Here is a 21,946-nt window from a genome sequence, read left to right on the forward strand (position 1 = left end):
GATGTAAAATATCAAAACCATTTTGCCACTCCACACTATTCTCTGTGCAACTGAAATAGCAAATGGTTCTATATTCTAGAAGCTTCAATTCATAAATTTCTTCCTGTTGCCAGCCAGTGACAAAAACTTCTACTGTAAATGGAAATATACATTGGCTGACAAAAAAAATGAAGCACTCAGGATGCATGCACTGGTTCAGTTGGGAATGGTACCACAAAGCAATTGTAGCATCTACTGAAGCAAGCTGGCCAACAACTGTCGTGACTGGGCCTTTATATCCTGGATGATGGCCATGGGCTGGAGTTGATGTCCAATCTGATCCAGCATGTTTTCTATCAGTGACAGATCTGGTAATGTTTCTGACTATTTGAGTACTTCAGCATCATGCAGACAGTTCATGTAGACACATGCCATGTGTGGACAAGTATTGTTCTGTTGAAAAATGGCACCATGATAATGTCACATGAAAGATAACACATGAGAACACAGGATGCCTGTGACATACTACTGTGTCATTAGAGTTGCCTCAACCACTATCAGCCATGACTTGAAATCATAACCAACAGCTCGCCACACCATGATGCCTGGAGTAATGCTGTTGTGCCTCTCCACAACAATGGAAAAATTGGGCCTTTCCTCAGATCGACATCATACTAGCTGACAATGGTCCTCTGGGATTGTGGTAACCCACTGGGCTACCACTTAGATATGAAGCACCAGCCAACATCTCTGGTGTGTCGTCATTCCAGGACTGGCCTTATTATGCGACAGTCGCTCCACATTCACTATTGTGAACCATGACCACCAGCCTTAGACACCATGGCCAACCAACACTGCCTGATGGTTACACAGGTGCTTCCCAATGCCACCTGTGACACACTGTCTACATATGTGATCGCTGACTAGTGATGGTCCTCTCAGTCTCCTGTCACTCATCATGCTATTTTTTGTACATCTAGAACTGTACTGTACCTGTCTTACCTTGTGGCTACACCATAGACTGTATCCATTGTGAACTACTGTCCTGTGAAATCATCAAATATAGTTCTTCTGGAGTTGTCATCTTGAATTTTTTTATGTTGTGAGATGCAACATAATGGGCAACAATTGTGGGCATTTTTTTATGTTCATTACATAACCATGGACCCTGCACAATGTCTACCTTACTGTCTGTATTAGTGGAAGTTGTGCTACAGCAATTTCTGCAACAGGGTTAGAGGAACAGAAGCATCAGAATGCCATTTTGTTCCCACGGCAGTTAGCTACAAATCCGCCACAATTGCTGCCTTATGATGAGACATCAGAAGATTATGAAGCATATGAAAAGTGCCTTTGCTGCAGTTCATGTAATGAATACAGCCATTCGCAAAATTGCTTTTCCTGTCAATAATCTCACTCAGTACATACTAGCTTTTGTGAAAAGTGGCTCCTTTCATGGAACCAGCACACCTGACCTTTGACCAAATGTGTGCTCTGTTAACTAGCTACTTTCACTGACACCACTATTTCATTGCATCCCATTTGAAATTTTATCAGTGTTGTAAACAGCTTAATCAGTCATACAGCATTTGGGTGGCTGAACTCAGGGACTTAGTAGGAAATGTCATTTTATGACTTCAGCACCTAAGGGAATGTAAGCAGAGGTGGTGATTAGGGATGCAGTGCTTCAAAATTTCCCTGGCCACTGACCATCAACCAGAATTCTGGGGCGAGGTGGCATTGTCACATCAGATCCAAGAGAGGCATTCCAGCTTTGCCAACACAGCAACAGTAGACCACAAACACCATCACACTCCAGCTCCATTTTGCAAACAAGAAATAAGTCTTGGCCCTCCGACCAGTGCTTGCATCTGTCATACCCAGTTTGTTTTTGAACATACGAGGTGCATTCAAGTTCTAAGGCCTCCGATTTTTTTTCTCCGGACTGGAAAGAGACAGAAACATGCGCATTGTTTTAAAATGAGGCCGCGTTCATTGTCAATATGTCCCAGAGATGGCAGCACCATACGGCACATGGAATTTTACCGCCAGCGGCGAGAATGAGAACTGTTTTAAATACTTAAAATGGCGACGTTTTCCTTACTTGAACAGCGTGCAATCATTCATTTTCTGAATTTGCGTGGTGTGAAACCAATTGAAATTCATCGACAGTTGAAGGAGACATGTGGTGATGGAGTTATGGATGTGTCGAAGGTGCATTCGTGGGTGCGACAGTTTAATGAAGGCAGAACATCGTGTGACAACAAACCGAAACAACCTCGGGCTCGCACAAGCCTGTCTGATGACATGATCGAGAAAGTGGAGAGAATTGTTTTGGGGGATCGCCGAATGACTGTTGTACAGATCGCCTCCAGAGTTGGCATTTCTGTGGGTTCTGTGCACACAATCCTGCATGACGACCTGAAAATGCGAAAAGTGTCATCCAGGTGGGTGCCACGAATGCTGACGGATGACCACATGGCTGCCCATGTGGCATGTTGCCAAGCAATGTTGACGCGCAACGACAGCATGAATGGGACTTTCTTTTCGTCGGATGTGACAATGGATGAGACGTGGATGCCATTTTTCAATCCAGAAACAAAGCGCCAGTCAACTTAATGGAAGCACACAGATTCACCGCCACCAAAAAAATTTCGGGTAACCGCCAGTGCTGAAAAACTGATGGTGTCCACGTTCTGGGACAGCGAGGGCGTAATCCTTACCATTGCGTTCCAAAGGGCACTACGGTAACAGGTGCATCCTACGAAAATGTTTTGAAGAAGAAATTCCTTCCTGCACTGCAACAAAAACGTCCGGGAAGGGCTGCGCGTGTGTTGTTTCACCAAGACAACGCACCCGCACATCGAGCTAACGTTACACAACAGTTTCTTCGTCATAACAACTTTGAAGTGATTCCTCATGCTCCCTACTCACCTGACCTGGCTCCTAGTGACTTTTGGCTTTTTCCAACAATGAAAGACACTCTCCATGGCCGCACATTCACCAGCCGTGCTGCTGTTGCCCCAGCGATTTTCCAGTGGTCAAAACAGACTCCTAAAGAAGCCTTCGCCGCTGCCATGGAATCATGGCATCAGCGTTGCGAAAAATGTATACGTCTGCAGGGCAATTACGTTGAGAAGTAACGCCAGTTTCATCGATTTCCGGTGAGTAGTTAATTAGAAAAAAAATCAGAGGCCTTAGAACTTGAATGCACCTCGTATATCAGAGATGACTGCCCCAACAGGTGGGCACAATGCGAGGCCTGTTGGAAAGAAGGACATCTCATATCTGCTGCTGTGCTCTGAACAAAAAACTCTCACCTCAACAGGAACTAATGGACATCAATGTTATTTCATCAGAGTCTCACACTACAGTGATGACAACTAAGAAACTGTTCATTGTGCTCAGTTTTCACAATAAACAAGTTTAGTTCCAAGTTTAGATACTGGTGCCTCCGTGTCCCTGTTAACCAGTCAAGTGTATCTCAAGCTGGTGGCATGACCCCTTCAATCCACAACTCATTGCTTAGTAGCATATGAGAACCAACACATTCCATTCAAAGGACAACTGACAATCATGACAACGTACAAAAATTTCATACGACACTTCACCTTCCTTGTGATTCACAGCATTGATATGGAAAACATATTCAGACCTGATAGTTTTACAGTTTTCAGATTTGTCACCAATGACTCAGTCCATCTGGTCTTGGAATGAGTATCATTTTGGGAACTGAAAACTGTCAGTAAGAAATACCCTGACATTTTCTCTGGGGAGGGGTCTAGGAAAAGTAATGAACTTTGTGGTACATGACCCATGCCACTCACGCTGTGGAATGCTGTCAACTGTCAGGTAGATAGAGTGACAGCCTTGGAAGTCAGTAGGCAACACTTTTGGCTATTGTGAAAAAACCATTAGGGAAACTGCAGCTGTGTGGAGACTTTATGGTTATGTTCAATTATGTTTAATTCCCAGTCAGAGATTGATGCATATCCCACTTTGAAACCATACAAGCTTTTTTCTGTACTCACAGGAGGCCTGTATTTTTTGAAGGTTGAACGCTGCAGCTTGCTTACAGATACCCCTGGGTGAGGAATCACAGAAAGTCCTGGTAGTCAAGATGCACCATGGCTTACATTGCTCCAAATGCTTAGTTTTCAGGATGGTCAGTGTCCCAGTGCTCTTTCAAAGATTCCTCAGGCAACTGCTACAGGATGTTTTGGGCTGCATATGTTATCTAGATGACATGGTGCTGACTCGGGCCACAACGGAAGAACACTTAAGAGTCTTGGAACGGCTGTCCCACAGGCATCTGTCTGCAAGCTTCAAATACAATCTCAAAAAAATATCTCTCTCTCTCTCTCTCTCTCTCTCTCTCTCTCTCTCTCTCTCTCTCTCTCTCTCTTTTTTTTTTTTTTTTTTTTTTTTTTTTTTTTTTTTTTTTTTTTTTTTTTTTTTTTTTTTTTGCAGTCAGTGGAATATGTAGGAGTCACCACACAGAAGTAGGGCGAAACTGTCATCATGCTTCTTCATAAATTTAAAAGAGCTCCTGTCTGTCGGGGAAAGTAACATATTATGGAAAATTTATCTCAGTTTTGGTGTCAATTGACCACCACTTGAAAACCTTTGGAAGAAGGGCGTATATTTTGTATTGTCGGAGACATGCACACAGGCACTCAAGACCCTGAAGCAGGTCCTCCTATCAGTAGCATGTCTCATCACATTTCAACTGGGCAAACAGCTAGTGGTAGCAGCAGATGCCTATGAACGGGGCCTGGGGACCAACCTGCCACAATAGGAATGTGGGTGGCTCTGAACTTTTGATAGCTATTGCGTTAAAGACGCTCAGAGCTGAGCAACACAAGTGTCCACAAATTGAAAAAGAAGAAATTTCACACATAGAGAACAAAGTTTCACCTCAGTATGGATCGTAAGCCATTTATCTCCCTCTTTGGTGCTGCAGTGAAGCTACATAGGAGAACTGCCCACAAATTTCAATGCTGGACAATGTTTCTCAGCAAGTACTGCTACAAAATTCACTTCCGCAGTACCACTCAACACGCCAATGTAGATGCCCTGTCCCATCTCCTGATGGGCCCTGATCCAGAGTTCAAACAAGATGAGAACCTGTGTTTCCAGTAGAATCAAAAGGCTCAATAGGCGCATTTCCAGTCAAGGGGGCCTGTGTGGCCATGGCCATGGCCAAGGACACCATGTTACCACAGGTGTGATGGTACTTACAGCAGGGATGGCCAGACCATATTCCCGGTCAGAACTCCAAATGTTTATAGTGTTACTTTCACATCCACCATCAGCTCTTGTACCAAGGTCACTGGGGCATATCACAAACTAAACTACTCACCCGGCCCAGTGTGTACTGGCCACACATAGACTGACATGTGAAACATCTTTTCTGCCATTGTTATCAATGTGAACAACTGCAAGAAGCACCTGACCAAACGTTCTCACCATGGGGCCAACACTCTCACACCCATGAGAGTGGGTTCATGTCAACATTGCATGCCCCTTCATGGATACTACCTGGCTGTTTGTCTTCAGTACATCCTCCAACTTTCTGTGCATGGTCAAATGTTGGTCTACATGTATGAAGGCAACAGTCACAGTGCTCAGCACAATTTTTCTCATGCTGGTGTTGGACAATGGCCCTTAACTTCGCTCCCAGGTTTTTGATGAGTTCTACTGCAGAAATGGTATTCAGTACCTGCCATCTCAGCCTTTCCACCTCAATCAAATGGTGAGGCTGGAAGACTAATGCAAACTTCTAAAACACAGATGAAGAAATGTGTGTCTGATGCTCCTGCAAATAAGGTGCTAATTTTTTTTTATTTATTTATTTTTTAATTCTACATGTTGACTTCAGTAAGTCCCGGAGAACTCCTCCATGACTGTCAGCCATGCAAGCTCTTCCATCTGATGATGCCAATGCCTGTGGGTCTGTCTGTGGTGATGTCTCCATGCTTCTGGCTGGGCACCCTCGTGTGGGCACATGACTTCAGATGCAAATGGATTATGGCAGCAGTCTGGCAGCAGTGGAGATGCCACATGCTCCTTCTGATCACGGAGAACTTGACAGTGACATGCTTTCAAAATTAGCTCCACTGGTCATGCCTAGACTCTACTGCCTCTAGTCCCTCAGTTTAATGCACATCACAGTAACGTCACCTTTCATTTCTCTTTCATTGGACACTCTGCTATCTCCCCTTCTGCTCACAAGCTGTACCTGTCCTCTGGTTTTCAGCCATGTTCGCCAACCCTGGCCATGCCCTTATCTCCCTCTGTTTACAGGCTACTTATGACAGATGTCAGAAGAAGATCAAGTTGCAGTACTGGCCCTACCAGTGCTGAGTCCACAACTGCAGTTATTTTCTGTGCCATTTCTGACATGGACATTGAGTGGCCTCTGCTAGCAGCATTGCACCCACCAAGATTCTGACGGTGCTGCTGGGAAGGGACCTTCCAGTTGTATGCTCCTGTCCACACAGACTGGGAGCTGGTGAAACCAAGGGGCCATCTGACGCTTCCAAAGACATCGACCTGTTCTGGAGTGGTCCCCAGATGCCCATCCAGGTGAGGGTAAACTCACTGAGCTGCATCCCACTGCTCCTCCATGGAAGATGGGATGTGGTAACCCACTGGGCTATCACCTAGATGTCGAGCACCAGCCAAAAGTGCATGACTGACACTTATGATGTGACAGACACCCTGCATCCACAATTGCAAAGCATGGCCAGCAGAGGAAGGCATCACAACTGTGAGACCAATCATGACAGCTGCATAGGTGCCTCCCAAGGCTATGCCATCTATGTATACAATCACTGTCTGGTTATCACCCTCTCCGTCTGCTCTTGTTCATGATGCTATTTACTATGCTAGCTAGAACTGTAATGTACCTATCTTGCCACATCGCTATGCCACATATTATATCCATTGTTAACTGTTGTACTATGAGATCATGAAATATATTAGCTCTGAAGGTGTTATCCCATGCTTTTTACGTTGGAGTTACAACAGAGGTAGCACAGAACTTCAATTCATCACTGAAAACACTGCAATGTCATTCATAGTCAGTCCATGCTCCCCAATCATGACACCAGTCCTACCTGAGCCATTTTTGTTGTAGTGTTAGTGTCAGCCTACACATGGGATGATAATTCCCTAGTCCAGATGCTGCTGTTCTCCAACCAATGATGTGAGATGACACAGAATGTTTCAGAAAGTTCATTACTTTTCTTCAGATGGCAGGCACAGATGTGAAGGGGTTTCAGTGGGTTTGGTGCACAATACGGTGATCCTCCCTTGTGATTATCAGATGTATTCAGTGAGAACTGTGGTGATGAGTATGCCTTCTCTCACAGTCCCATGCAGTCTGATATTGGAGCACTGCCACATACAAATGCTTCACAGATCTTTATATCTCATAATTTGATCATCCAGCCAAATGGATACCCGCAATGAGTCTTCTTTCAAACTCTGTCAGTTGCTGATAATGCTGTCTCACATGAGCATGCAGCATCCCCTCCTCCTTCACAGCAATCATTCAACATCTGCCGCTGTTCACACCCCTTATATACCCTACCAGACCTCATAATAACACTAATCATCAACACTACTAATGCACCATAGAGGACATTCTAACTATAGCTCAGAATCACAGTTCTAATCATTCACATGCCCACCAATGCTATGTACATGTACAAAGTTTCATTAATATTCACTTTCTCTGTCAGTCAGTGTAAAAAGTATTCACCTGTATCTGAACATTATCTGCATGATAGCACATATAAATCTCATACAAACTGTACATAGTAAGTACATATTAAAATGGGTGTGCAGTGAGCAATGCTACTTGTTTGTTTTTCGAACTACTTTTGGTTCAAATTAAATACAATTTTGTTTATGACATCCTTAAACATTTCCTTGTGATCTTATATATTTCCACTAACTCCTGACAGATGGCCAAGTCTAACCCTGTTCACTTCTCTTTACAACATAAAAATTAAAATTGTTGCAAGCCTTACTTTATCAGTAAATTGCTTTTACTCACTGTTCTTCAACTACTTCTTACAGAGCTGAAGCCAAAAGGTACTGTGTTAGAACATGAAACTCAATTTCAATCATAAAGTTGTAAATAATTATTGTAGCTTGTCTTGTTTCACAATGTCCATTATATCTTCTTTTTACCATTGGCACAGCCGTCTTGAGATAAGCTGGAGGTTCTTTGGATTCATTTCACTTTTTGTGTATCAACATTAATAATAAAAGATGCATATGTTTATATTCACTGCTTATAACTTTTGTTGCAAATATCCAAAAGATATAATTCAAGCAACAATAATGTAGGAATAGATAGATTGCTACTTAACATAAACAAGACATGTTAAACTGCAAACAGGCTCAATTAAGGCATTTAAATGAAGCTTTCTGCCACAGCCTTCATCAGCAAAAGAGAAACAGAGAAACAACACACCATTCATTCACACAAACAAGCACACATCATGCACACATCTGCCAGCTCAGGTCAGAGTGCAACTATCACATGGGATAGCAGCAGCAATCTGGAGGGAGCGGGCAATGGATAGTAGCCTGGGACTAAAATGCCAACAGATGTGGCATCAGGAGGTTGTGGGGGAGGGAGGTGGGGGAAAATGGAGTGAAAATCTCAGGTGCTGCGAAAGGTGAGTGGGTACATTGACTGAGAGTGGCAAACAAAGAGGCTGGGAGGACAGAGGGCATGGAAACCGTTAAGTGGAGAATGTGGGGACAGTGTGTTACTGAAGATTGAGTCCGGGAAAATTACAGGAGTGGAGAATGTGTTGTAAGTTTAACTCCCATCTGTGCAGTTCTGAAAAGCTGGTAGAGGAGGGGAGGAGCCAGATCTACATCCTCCCCTCTGCCAAAGCACCCGCCCATCTTTCCCCACTCCTCTCCATTTGCTACATTTTTCCCCCCACCTCCCTGTTCCACAGCCTTCTGATACTACATCTGTTGGCATTCTAGTCCCTGCACTCTCAACCAAACAGGATTCCTCTGCCCCCTCCCACCATATCTGTACACTACTATCCATTCTTCTTCCCCAGCCCTCCAGATCGACGCTGCCATCCACATGATTGCTTTCTGGCCCGAGCTGCTGGAGTTGGCAGATGTGTGCATGCTTGCTTGTGTGAATGGATGGTGTGTGTTTCTCTGTTTCTCTTTTGCTGATGAAGGCTGTGGCCAGAAGCTTTGTGTAACTTTCTTTTAATTGTGCCTGTCTGCAACTTAAAATGTCATTTTAAGGTAAGTAGCAATCTATCTGTTCCTACATTGTTGATAGTCCTATGTGGATTTTCCATTGTTTAATTCAAGCAAACAGTCACATTAACAATGCAATATGTGCAAAACAAAAACTGTCTTCCTCTTTCACATCTTGACAACTACCACTAGCTCTGGCCTCCCATAAAAGGGCAAAGGTAAAACATATGTCAAGACAATTGTGTTTTAACATGAATAAATGAATTACTTGTCAATCTTCCTTCCAAAGTTAGTCTGAGAGTTTTTAATTAACAATTTCAGTGTCAATAACTTCTAGCATAACAAATCTTTTTTAATAAAAAATAAAATTCAACATATGAAAAATAATTCAAACCTTTTTTAAAAAATAGTAAAAATTAAAAATATAAGTATTACACTTCTGTCCAAATACACGTTCTGAATACAAGTGTACAAAACTATTTCATTTATGACATTAAAACTATAAGACATGAGGTAACTAATTGAACTTTACTGGACTGCACTGTAGATTTATGCAATGTAATAAGTTATCCAATACATGGCAAGAGTGATTCATTATCTGTCATCAACATAAGAAAACGCAAAATCTATTGACCTTCCCACATGTGCTGAATGCACACAGTTTTGTCACCGGCTATGTTACAATGTGGGGGAACTCTTATTCAAAGTGACTGACAAATATCAGTCAAGCAACTCAGTGCTCCACTTGATAGCTCTGTTGACAGTACTGGCACACTTGGGCATAAGTTAGTACTTTCAAAGTTTTGTGCCTAATAGGTTCCTCGAAGTGTAAATGAAGAGCATAAAAAGGAAAGAAGAAACATCTGTGCTGAATTGCTTGCACATTATGAGGCTGATGGTGGTGATTTCTTGTCAAACATTGTCACAGGCAATGAAATATAGACTCACCACTTTCAGCTTGAAGCAAAACAGCTTCATACAGTTGTACCACACATTCTCTGCTTCAAAGAAGTAGTTCAAAACAGTACCCTCATCAGGTAAAGTTGTAGCTACAGTCTACTGGGGCTCTGAAGGAGTTATTCTGTTTGATACCCTCGCACGAGAGCAAATAATCAACTACACACTGTATAGAGAGACACTTAGGAAATTGAAGAAATGATTACAGCATGACCATTGTCACAAAAATACCAACACACTACTTCTCATCCATGACACTGCAAAGCCACATCCAAGTCTACCCACCCAAGAAGAGATCACAAAACTTTGGTAAACTATTATTTCTTGTCTGACCTACAGCATGGACCTTGCACATTCTGATTTCCATCACTCCATGTGAATCACTACATCAGTTATGGGGAAGTTTATGATACAGCAAGAACTTGGCTGAGATGCAGACCAGTAGAGTGGTACCTTGACAGCACACAAGTCAAACATTAAGGACATAAAATTGAATGGAGATTACATTGAATAAAAGAATTGGGGAACAATATGGTGTAATTAAACCATGAATAAATCTATTCTGATTTGAGAAAAAACATGTTGCACTAGTTATTGAACAACCTCCATGTAAATTTGTAGCACAAAAACCATGGTTCTTTACTAGCTCTGAGATACATTTTATAAGTTGTGCTTAGTTTCCTCCACCATCCCACTGCCATGGAACTAATATGAGCTGAAAAATGAAGAAGAAATTTGTAATGGTAAATTGAACCACCATCATTTTGAAGATAACATTATACTCTTTGATGCCAGTACAGATTAAATTCAAAACCAAATAAAGCAACTTATAAGAAAAAGTTTGAAAATCAGTTATAATAAGGCTAAAATAATGTATACCAGTATATCAAAAAGAAAATTGTTTAGATACACAATGAAGTCATTAAATCAATTCTTTCTATTAAGGTTGCTGAAGACAATGACAGGAGAGACACAAATAAAAAGGGGGAAATAATAGGCGAGTAAAAAATGGCCTGGTGAGCTTTTGGTATGCTAAATAATATTTTCAAAACCAAGCTTTCAATCAATCTGAAAAGGAAGCTATACAGTTAGTTTATATTGCCAGTTATGTCTTATGAAAATGAAACATAAACATTAATGTGAATACCACTCAGATATTCAAAACTGGTCATTGAATAATAGAGAGAGTTGCCTTTACAAATGTCTGCTTGTGTCTGTATATGTGCGGATGGATATGTGTGTGTGTGCGAGTGTATACCTGTCCTTTTTTCCCCCTAAGGTAAGTCTTTCCGCTCCCGGGATTGGAATGACTCCTTACCCTCTCCCTTAAAACCCACATCCTTTCATCTTTCCCTCTCCTTCCATCTTTCCTGATGAAGCAACCGTTGGTTGCGAAAGTTTGAATTGTGTGTGCGTGTGTTTGTGTGTCTATCAACATGCCAACGCTTTCGTTTGGTAAGTTACATCATCTTTGTTTTTAGATATAATTATAATGATATATATGCAGATGGTAGGAGGGACATGAAGGCAGGTAAATTGATGTAGATGGACCAAGGAAGTTCTTTGTTGTATTTTAAGACACAGGATTAAGATGAAGGCCTAATGGAAGATTGGCAGATGATAATGAAAGCATACAAGAGCAAGATGTATGCATATCAAAGACCAGGGTATCATCAGAAGCATCCCAAGGAAGCGTAGGACTGCTATTGTCCTCAATATACATAAATGATCTGACGGGTAGGATGAGCTGCAATCTCTACTGTTTGCTGAAGACACTGTGGTATAAGGGAATGTATCACCATTGAGGGACTGTGGGAGGATACAGGATGTATTACAAAGAATTTGTATTTGATGGGATAATCACAGCTTACTCTGAATGCAGAAAAATACAAGTTAATGGAGGTGAGAAGGGGAAAAAATCCTGTAATGTTTGAACACAGTATTTTGATGTACAGCTTGATACAGTCAAATCAGTTAATAACCAGGTGCAATGTTGCAAAGCAATACGTAATGGAATGAGCAGATAAGGGAGGTATTATGGAGGGTGAATGGTTGACTTCAGTTTATTGTGCGAACTTTGGGGAAGTGTAGCTTGTTTATAAAGAATACTCTGTATGCTAAACTAGTGCAACCCATTATCGAGTACTGCTTGAATGTTTGGGAACCCCGACATGTTGGACTAAAGAAAGAAATTGAAGCAGTTCAGAGGCAAGCTCCTAGATTTGTTACTGTAGATTCATTCGACATGCGAGCATTATAGAGATTCTTTGTGAACACAAATGGGAATCCCTAGAGGGAAGACAATGTTCATTTCATGAGAAAATTTAGAGCACCAACATTTGCAGCTGACTGCAGAATAGTTCCACTGCCATTAACATTCTCATATGGACCACAAGGCGAGGTAACAGAAATTAGGGTTTGTACAGAAATATATAGAGAGAGTTGTTTTTCCCTTGCTCCATTTGCAGGTGGAGCAGGCAAGGATTTGACTATTAGTGGTACAAGGTACATTCCACGATACACCACAGTGTGGCTTGTGGAGTATGTATGTAGATGTAATCAAGGAGACTGCACCCTCATGCTCTATAAACATTTCTTGAAAGTTTCTCAGTAACTCTAACCAAAATCTTTTTGGTAAACACCAGCACAATTACTAGTATAGGAAATTTCTATCTGAGAATTTGTCTTAAAACCTCAAGGAAAATGCCATAATATAAAGCTGCCAGTATATAAAAATTAGTGTTGATTGTCAGGACTGAAACTGGTGTAAGTGAAAGTGAAACTTAAACTTACATGCACAGTTGGTTTGAAACCATTTTTTTAATAAAAAAAAATCAAGGACTGATTCAGCATACCTTTGTTGCACTACTGTGATTATGATTTGGATCAATACTAATCCTACTAGAGAAGAAAAATAATAATAAAGGGATAGAGATTTCAGAAACTCAACACCACCTTAATTCCCAGTGGAGTTCCTCCAGTGTTATATGGAACAAACTGCTGATTTAGTTCCATTATTAAAAATAATTTGTCACAGAACTCCAGAGTAGAAGATTGCCACACATTGATTAACAAAAATAAAAAAATAGGAAACACATTCACTACAATTGCAGCAGAATTGAGTCATAGACATACTACTCTGTTTCACTGACACACATTTGATTACAGAAAGCATGTGGAATCTATATTACATACGATTCTTCCTTTCTACAGTGAAATGTAAATTCGGATCCCCTCAAGCAGAGCCGCTTTCAGTTTTGTATGTATAGTAGACTGATAATTTGTGTATATACTTCATCCACAATTTTCTCTTGAATTGTGGCATGTAGTACTGACATGAATTTTCTCTAATCACACAAATAATATAAAGGTATTCCAATATTCCTGTAATCTTTTTGCGAGGTATGAACTATTCCCTTGGAAACTTTACCATTTCGTAAATCAAACCAATCATTGTCCATCAGTTTTCTGTATTGTGACAATAAATCTAACAATTTCCCACACAACTTTTAACTGAATGTATGCTATAATAAATGGTAATATTTATCATACAATTTTTGGTGAATTCCAGAGTACACAAAGTTTTCCACTGTTGGCCTTTTCTCCATTTCTTAATCTGGCCAGCTGAGAGAATTCCCATAACTTGTGCATCTTGTTCAAGATAGGCTGAGCAATTTTCTTCACAAAATACAAACCACTTCTATATTAGAGCTACCTTCAACACTGCTTCCACTTTCTATTTTGTTTCTTCTTCTCCTCTTTCATTTTTTATCTGCCCATTCAGAACACAATATTACTTAGAATACTGTCATACATTAAGGATCTCAACAATCATTGTGTATGAAACACATTTAATGCAGCATAATAATTCAGTTACAACAATTTCTCTTTATATTTAATGCAAGTCATTGTTTACGTAGGTTCAGCATTTCACTGTATTTTACAGGAAACTGAAATAAAGAGCCCATGGTGAAACATATTAACAGCAATAATAATCACAAAAGTGTCAAGGGTGTAATGGCTACACAAAAAAAAAAATGTTGATGTATTCTCTGACACAGCCACTTCTGAAGGGCATCAGGCTTTGATACTGAACAAACAGCAAAACGACATGACACAGTCTTTTTGTCCTTAGAAAAGTAAGATATGGATTAATGTAAAACATATTTACATGGTACCAGGTGGCAATAAGCAGATACCACAAGCTAATAACAGTAGCCACCTCATGGCTAGACATTAGCTGTAACAAATAAAACACTATTAGTGGTATACACTGAATGAGATGACTGCTGGCCACTGTGGCCGAGCGGTTCTGGGCGCTTCAGTCCGGAACCGCATTGCTGCTACGGTCGCAGGTTTGAATCCTGCCTCGGGCATGGATGTGTGTGATGTGCTTAGGTTTTTTGGGTTTAAGTAGTTCTAAGTCTAGGGGACTGATGACCTCAGATGTTAAGTCCCATAGTGCTTAGAGCCATTTGAACCATTTTTGAATGAGAAGATTTACATGTCCTTTTTTCCCCCTAAGGTAAGTCTTTCCACTCCCAGGATTGGAATGACTCCTTACCCTCTCCCTTAAAACCCACATCCTTCCGTCTTTCCCTCTTTCCTGATGAAGCAACCGTTGGTTGCGAAAGCCTGAATTTTGTGTGTATGTTTGTGTTTGTTTGTGTGTCTATCAACTTGCCAGCGCTTTCGTTTGGTAAGTCACATCATCTTTGTTTTTAGATATATTTTTCCCACGTGGAATGTTTCCCTCTATTATATTTATATCTATACAGAGTTTGAAAAGGTAAAAATTAACTTCCGACTTGATACCAGAGCACAGGAAAACAGGTACAGTATCTTGTTCAGCATTTTGAACTCTATTTTTTGTAACTGTACACTTCGTGTAACAGTATAGTGTATTAAGCTGTAGAGCATCGGCCTCTGGCAGGCAAAAGGTGTCAGACATGAACCTTTGCTATGGCCGACAATGGCTTGATAGCAGTCAGCATTTTAAACCATGCAACGGGCTGCTTGTTGTTGTATTCACATATGAAGTGTAGGAAAAATGATTGCTTCTTTGCCTCTGCACATGCTGTAACCATCTAATCTTGTCTTTGAGCCCCTTTCAGAACAATATGTTGGGAGATGTACTATCTTCCTAGATTGCTAACTTAAAGCTGATTCATAAAACTCTGCAAGCAGGCTTTCATGGAATAGTTACATAGACGGGGTATTCAGATATTCCCCTTACAAACTTCTAGGACTTGTAGAAATAAGTCAGTATGTAATATTTTGTATAGGAACCCATGTCTGGAAATGGACATTTCTGTTCTGTAAAGGTTTCATTTCAGATGTTTAACTCATCCACTCCTGCTTGAGGAATTGAATTAGGCATGATGCAGTACAATTATTAGGCAACAATTAAAACACTCTTAAACACTTTTTTTTGTATTAACACTTTAAAATTACGTGTGTACATTATTCCAAAAGAAAAAAGGTGCCAGCATTCTGTATTTACAGAATGTAATGTTCAACAGTTAATACAAACAAACGAGCGTAAGTGATAAATGGACGTTTTGTTATGTTTCCTTTCGAACAGTTACCTGATAACCGTACTGTATCACACGCGATTCAATTCCTCAGGTAGAAGTGGATGAATTAAACATCTAAAATGAAACCCTCATAGAACAGAAACAGTACATTTCTGGACATGGATTCCTATTCAAAATATTATGTACCAACTCCCCTCTACAAGTCCTAGAAGTTCGTTAATGGGAATTTATGAAAACCCCGTATACTCAAGCACCTGCCAGTTCAGGTTTTGTGCATCTCCATGACATTCTTCCATGGGTCAAACAAATTTATCATTTATGCTGCACTTCTTTGTCTGCATTCCATATCCCACATTAGTCCTATATAATATGGCCCCCACATACCTCTGTAAGGAACCTCCTTTGATAACTGTCTGTGCATTTTCCTAGGTCCCATCACTGAACTGAAGTATGGCACCTGCTTTAGCTGTGACTGAGCCTATCTGATAATTCCATTTCACACTACATGTCTTATCTTTGCAACAGTGTGAGAACTGAACTTTCCTTCGTAAAGGAACTTTTGCAAAATGGATTCAGCATTCTTTCTTTTTCTCTGCTACCATCAATTTACAGGGAGCTGGCAGTAATTTTGCATGGCTTTGGGAGCCACTACCTGTTTTACCCTCATAACACGTTATTTTTTTCTGTATATTGTATACTTTGAGCTACTGATTTGTATTGTATTACTTTGAAAATCACTATGTCATTGTAAAATAATAAATAAATAAATAATAGCCTATATTGCTGTATGCAAAATTGGAGAAAACCCCTGGCAGCCCTGATCTGGCATTGGATTGAAAGGATGGATTTTAACTGTCAAAGTATCATTGCACTTGCAGGAATAAGGGTATTTTTGGGATGGAATTTTCTGGTTATCAACTCCTCAACACATCTATTAAAAAAAGGTTAAAAAAACCACACAACAGAGGGAAAAATAACGATCTTCATTGATGACAAATATAAGTACTGAAGCTGAATGTATTAAATAAGGATGCCATGACACAATCATATGATAACCTTCATAACATAACTTACACTTTGGACAGTGCTACAAACTAGATTGTTCCTCACACCTTTGTTTAAAATGGTTTCTTTTGCAGCATTCATATGACTTACATTCCAATGTAACCTAAACCTTGGTGTGTGTGTGTGTTTTACTTTACATATTGTTAACTTTTTTGTGATTAAAAATGTGTGCTTGAGCATGATTTATGATCAAGATCTCCATCTGACAATTTGTCCATCATTATGTGATCTGGTCTTGCATATTATTTGGTTGGATGAATAATCACTGACGAAATTCCATAAAATAAATATTTTTTTATTCCACAACAGCATCATTATCTAGAAATAAACAAAATATCCATTCCAGAGATGAAGTATACATATGTAATACATACATGATGATTATGATTATGATGTAATTTAAATTTATTGATGTTTGACAAATATGAGTAGCAGTTTGTACCTCAACATGTCTATCACAATGTAATACAGATTTTTTCACAGAGTACTCCATTTTCTCACACTTGCTTCCCACAATATACGTAATCAGTGATTACGTATTAATGTTTAAAGACTTTTTTTCCAAGTTTCTGGAACATGCAGCTTAAAAATTACTTACTTCTCAAACACCTATAACATGATTTAAAAACTGGCATCACCATTACAGTTACCATACACAACATCACACAGTTTTAACAAAGACTGTAATTATTATGTAATACTGAACATTTATCGTGTGAACAGCTAACCAGGACAAAAAAGTTAAAACTTATATCAAAGCTAATATCTGGCAATTTATATTTTGCAAACATCTGAAGACACTAACACCTGACACTTTGTGAATCTGAACATTTATAACTTTTAGATCACATGTTTCTCTAGTGCACTGAAGCAATGATCTGCTTAAAGGATAGAGTGTAATGTAAAACTCTGCACTATTTCTGATCACTTGGCCTGTACACATGGCACAGATTTTAATTAATTCAAAATGGCATGAATTACAATTTCAAATAATTGCAATAGTGCAAGTGACAGCCTGTCTTTGTGCTGATATACTTTGCATCTAACTAGTTTTGTATACTATTAGAGAAAAGCAAGTGCAAACAGAGTGTCTCTCTCTCTCTCTCACACACACACACACACACACACACACACACACACACACAAAAGATCAGGTCTTGTCATTTAATTTCACAACTCGAGTATCTCCTCTTCTCACAAATTATTGCAACAGTTCACATAAAGCAGGAACTATACTTAATATCAGATACAATTCATACAGCTGAAATAAATACGCAAAATATTTGCAGCATCTAGGAAAGAAAAATATTCGCAACACTCGTGGACAACATTTTCTCCCAATAATCACTAAATTACCAGAATCACCTCATTGAGGTGAGCTGAAAATGTTGTCAGAGCTGCAAATACTAAAACAATACAGCTGTCATACATATGAAACAAAGTTTCATTCTGATGGTTTCTTTCGGTCAGGACTGAGGTAGTCTTTGTACATCTGATATCCAAGACCAAGAGTCATGCAACCAACAACCATACTTTGCGCAGCAACTCGAAGCTGCATCAGGAACACTGATGTAGACATCTGTCCACGATGGCGGTACTTGTAAGCACCAATAGCACATGCCGCAACAAGACCAGCTAGACCTGTAACAAATTGTGGAGTTTACATTAGACAGAGAGTTTAAAATGTCCAACATCACTGACAACAGCAATTAAAGGATAAGCTTCTGCAGTGATGAAGTGAATGCTGCCACCGATCTTACTTGCAACATTTTGATCACTTCTTTGCTTGTTCATTACTTTCCCTTCAGGCTGACAAACACTTCATTTTCACTCCCTTTGTGCCAGTACTAACTGTTGGAGGAAGTTAATCCACACATACCTCATACTTTCGTCTACACAACTTACTGGTAACTCTAGAACAATAATGAAGTACTGCAGACTTTATCAATATTGCTTTTCCTTGCTCTCGGTACATAATATATTTTCAATTAAAAATTGTATAGTGAAGACATAACACTGGTGGAGGGGGAGAGGGGATGGGCTGAAGAATGAAATCCTCAATCTATCATCAGCCAGCAAAAATAGCATGTGGTGACTGGTGTGCCTCAATACAAATAGTTCCAACTTTCACATTTCTCTGAAAAATTGTTTCCTCAGGGTGTTAAATACCATATTTTCTATTATAGCTCATACCAGTATTTTGCTAATGATTAAACAAACTGTTGAAGCTTCATCTGGAGCACTGTCAAAATAATTGCTTACAGACAGTATGCAAACAACAGTGACAGACACTGCAACTACTGAATGTATCACTCCAAACGAATAACATATGAATGAAACAATATACTGAATAAATTGCATTATCAAGTCTAGAATAATGCAAGACAGTGATTAATAGTTACAGTCAGTCTTCAGTGCCTTGGAGAGTGGACAAGAGAGCAGGTGCGGTCTTTCTTTGGAGGATGAGAAGCTTATGCCAGTCTTTTTCCATAAACTGTTAAGTTAGCATTGTGCAAATACTTACCAATAGGTACGAACGGCGCTTCCTTAATTTTTCTTGACAGTTTATCCGTTTGCGATTCGTCACGATACAGGATTGGCGGAGACGATGCCATTTCTTCTGATTCCGCAACCTATGCGAACAAAGTGATTATTGCATAACCCGCAAAGTAAAATTATTTACTTATGTAATCTATTGGAAGTAAGTGTTGCTCAAGGATTGCAAACTACTGAAATCGAAACCTCGCAAAGTAGAATGCTTAATTGGGGGATTTTACAAAAGATCCAGCGCAAGAAGCTACAGTACTGTCATTAAAACAGTAAGATAAAAGTAGTAATCGCCGGCCGTAAATACAGTTCGACATAAAAGCACATAGCAAGATAGGTGCAAGTCAGCATCATAATTTCTTGAAAAGGTTTTCTATTGCATTAATTTTTTTATTTAACGCGTGTGCAAAAGAATTAGGCCTACATACAAAGCAGTTACTTAGCTCGTGACCTACAATCTCCAAGCAATAAATGGCCTAGGTTCTAAATGTTACCGATAATGAATATCATATACCTTGTTAGGCATTCCAAGTTCCGCTTACAGACCTATTAAAAAGGCGAAAGAAAAATTATCAGCTGATACCGAAAATGAAATTGCGGACATTCAAAACTTTTCAATTTATTACATCACGAGCTTAACACTTTCACTGCTAAGATTATCAGTTATCACAATAGTTGTGTTTTCCTTGTTCTAGTTACGTTATCACTCACAACTTACCTCTTTCCTTGCAGAAATTTAGCGCTGCCGACAGTCGTGTGCCACACTGACCCCCGCACAAAGATTACTGAAGGACACCAAAGACTACTACCGACTCGAGCAGTGACGTAGGTCGGTGAATCGTTTCGTCAGCCCAGCTGTCACGTGAAATTACAAAATCTGGCTCAGATGACCAACAACTGACAGTATCACTCTTGTCGCGATGTTTCCTCGATTCTGCACTCACTGGCTTCCACGCAGATCAACGAGTGACTAGTGTCTCGCACACGGCATGAGTATATATATATGAGCGTTCTCGCCTACGGACGCTGTGGAGGGGGACAACGTGACGTGCAGGTTCAGACGTAGGCAGCAACTGAATTTGCCGTAGCTTGTCTCACTCGTCAGGACACATCAGCTGATTTCAGAGCTCAAGGAGACTTTCGCACATTGCAATAACAGAGGAGACGAAAAATTTATTTTCCGTTCCGAATAAATATCTCATAACATTTACTCTGAATATAATCAATTTAACACTTAACCAACTTCAACGTGTCTCGTCTTTGCTGCCGCCTGCATTTAAAAGATATGCAACTTGACAGAAGCGTGATATGTTGATGGTAAGATTCTTCGAGATTTTCATGAATATGAATGTTACATTATTAAGACGAAAGAATTGTTAACTGTGGTGCTTCTGTTACTAATCTGACTACGGGCTTTTTTTTTTTTCCTCCAGCTGTTTATTATTATTTGTGAGGGACATAGTGGCTCGCAGTTCCCATAAGGCAGTTATAAACTTACAGAAATACCGCTAGTGTCACATGTGCCTACATCTAATTGTTATCTTTTAGGTTTTTCTGAGGTTTACCAAAATTACCTCATCCTACTTAAACCGATCTAACGAACCTCCGCCGTTTTAATAAATCTTTCATTTGTCAAAGTTATTATAATTAAAAAACGCAGTAGTGACAATGAAAGATCGCTGATAATCGCATGTGTTAAAATGATGCCGAATTCAGTGTTCGTGAGCTCCTGTGAGCCACATACCGGTACTCTGTATTCGGATTATTTTCTATTGATCTATGGCTTGATAAATATTGATCAATCCAAGCTGGCGTTCACTCTCACCGAATAGCACCTCTTACACAGTTGCAGGATGTTATAACACAGGAGCAATAGCGTTTTAAACAATTCCGACTTTTTAATACCGCAGTAACGAATGATGTGCATCTTCCAAAGAAAATAATCCCATACGAGATGACTGTGGTTTCTCGTATTCAGATGTCTCACACCAAAAAAATATTCTCTTGCACCATTTGTCTAATTCTGCTGTATTTAACACATGCATGCAGCGGTGTACCCAGTGGGCAGTAGAATAAACTGGCTCCCAAACATGACATGTATATATCTTGCCCTAACACGTAGGTAGACGTATCTTTGTGAAGAAAGCCCGAACGTACAACGGATACTGACCATAGTAGTAAGTTTTATTTGTTGTGAAATCTCGAACTAGTTCGCTGTTCACCTTGAAATTGATATAAGCTGACCCCCTTCCATCTACAAGGGACGCTGTGTACATTCTTGTTCGCATCATAGTTATTTCAGTAGCTGTTATTATTATGCGACTCTGGTTTTCAGAAAATAATATGCTCAGCACATTTTTGAAAACCAGCAAAACTGTAACTTTGATAATCAGCTGTACATAAGCTTCTTATTCCAAATACGTTCCGTTCAGATACAAATCATAGCGGTTATGCTTAAAATCATGGAGAAGCAATAGAACAATCACACGTTTGAGCGAACGATTCGTTTTCGAAACAAATCATCGCAAGCCACATTTACATGGCCATAAAACAATTCACTCAGGGCATTTCGATTTGGTATCGCTGAAAGATGGATACACAAATTGGCG

At 39.8% G+C, this 21,946-nt stretch overlaps 1 protein-coding gene across 1 annotated transcript; it reads right to left on the reverse strand.

Moving 5' to 3' along the window:
• Window positions 1-17,064: 17,064 nt before the first annotated feature.
• On the reverse strand, window positions 17,065-20,328 carry LOC126196375 (HIG1 domain family member 1A, mitochondrial-like). Its single transcript, XM_049934560.1, has 4 exons — window positions 20,056-20,328; window positions 19,852-19,883; window positions 19,315-19,423; window positions 17,065-18,431 (listed from the first exon to the last, which is right to left on the reverse strand). Exons 2-4 carry the CDS (start codon window positions 19,861-19,863, stop codon window positions 18,235-18,237), a joined length of 318 nt encoding a protein of 105 aa, XP_049790517.1. The 5' UTR covers window positions 19,864-19,883; window positions 20,056-20,328; the 3' UTR covers window positions 17,065-18,234.
• Between the last annotated feature and the right edge of the window lie 1,618 nt (window positions 20,329-21,946).

Source organism: Schistocerca nitens, chromosome 1 (assembly GCF_023898315.1).
Source record: "Schistocerca nitens isolate TAMUIC-IGC-003100 chromosome 1, iqSchNite1.1, whole genome shotgun sequence".
Taxonomy (NCBI): domain Eukaryota; kingdom Metazoa; phylum Arthropoda; class Insecta; order Orthoptera; family Acrididae; genus Schistocerca; species Schistocerca nitens.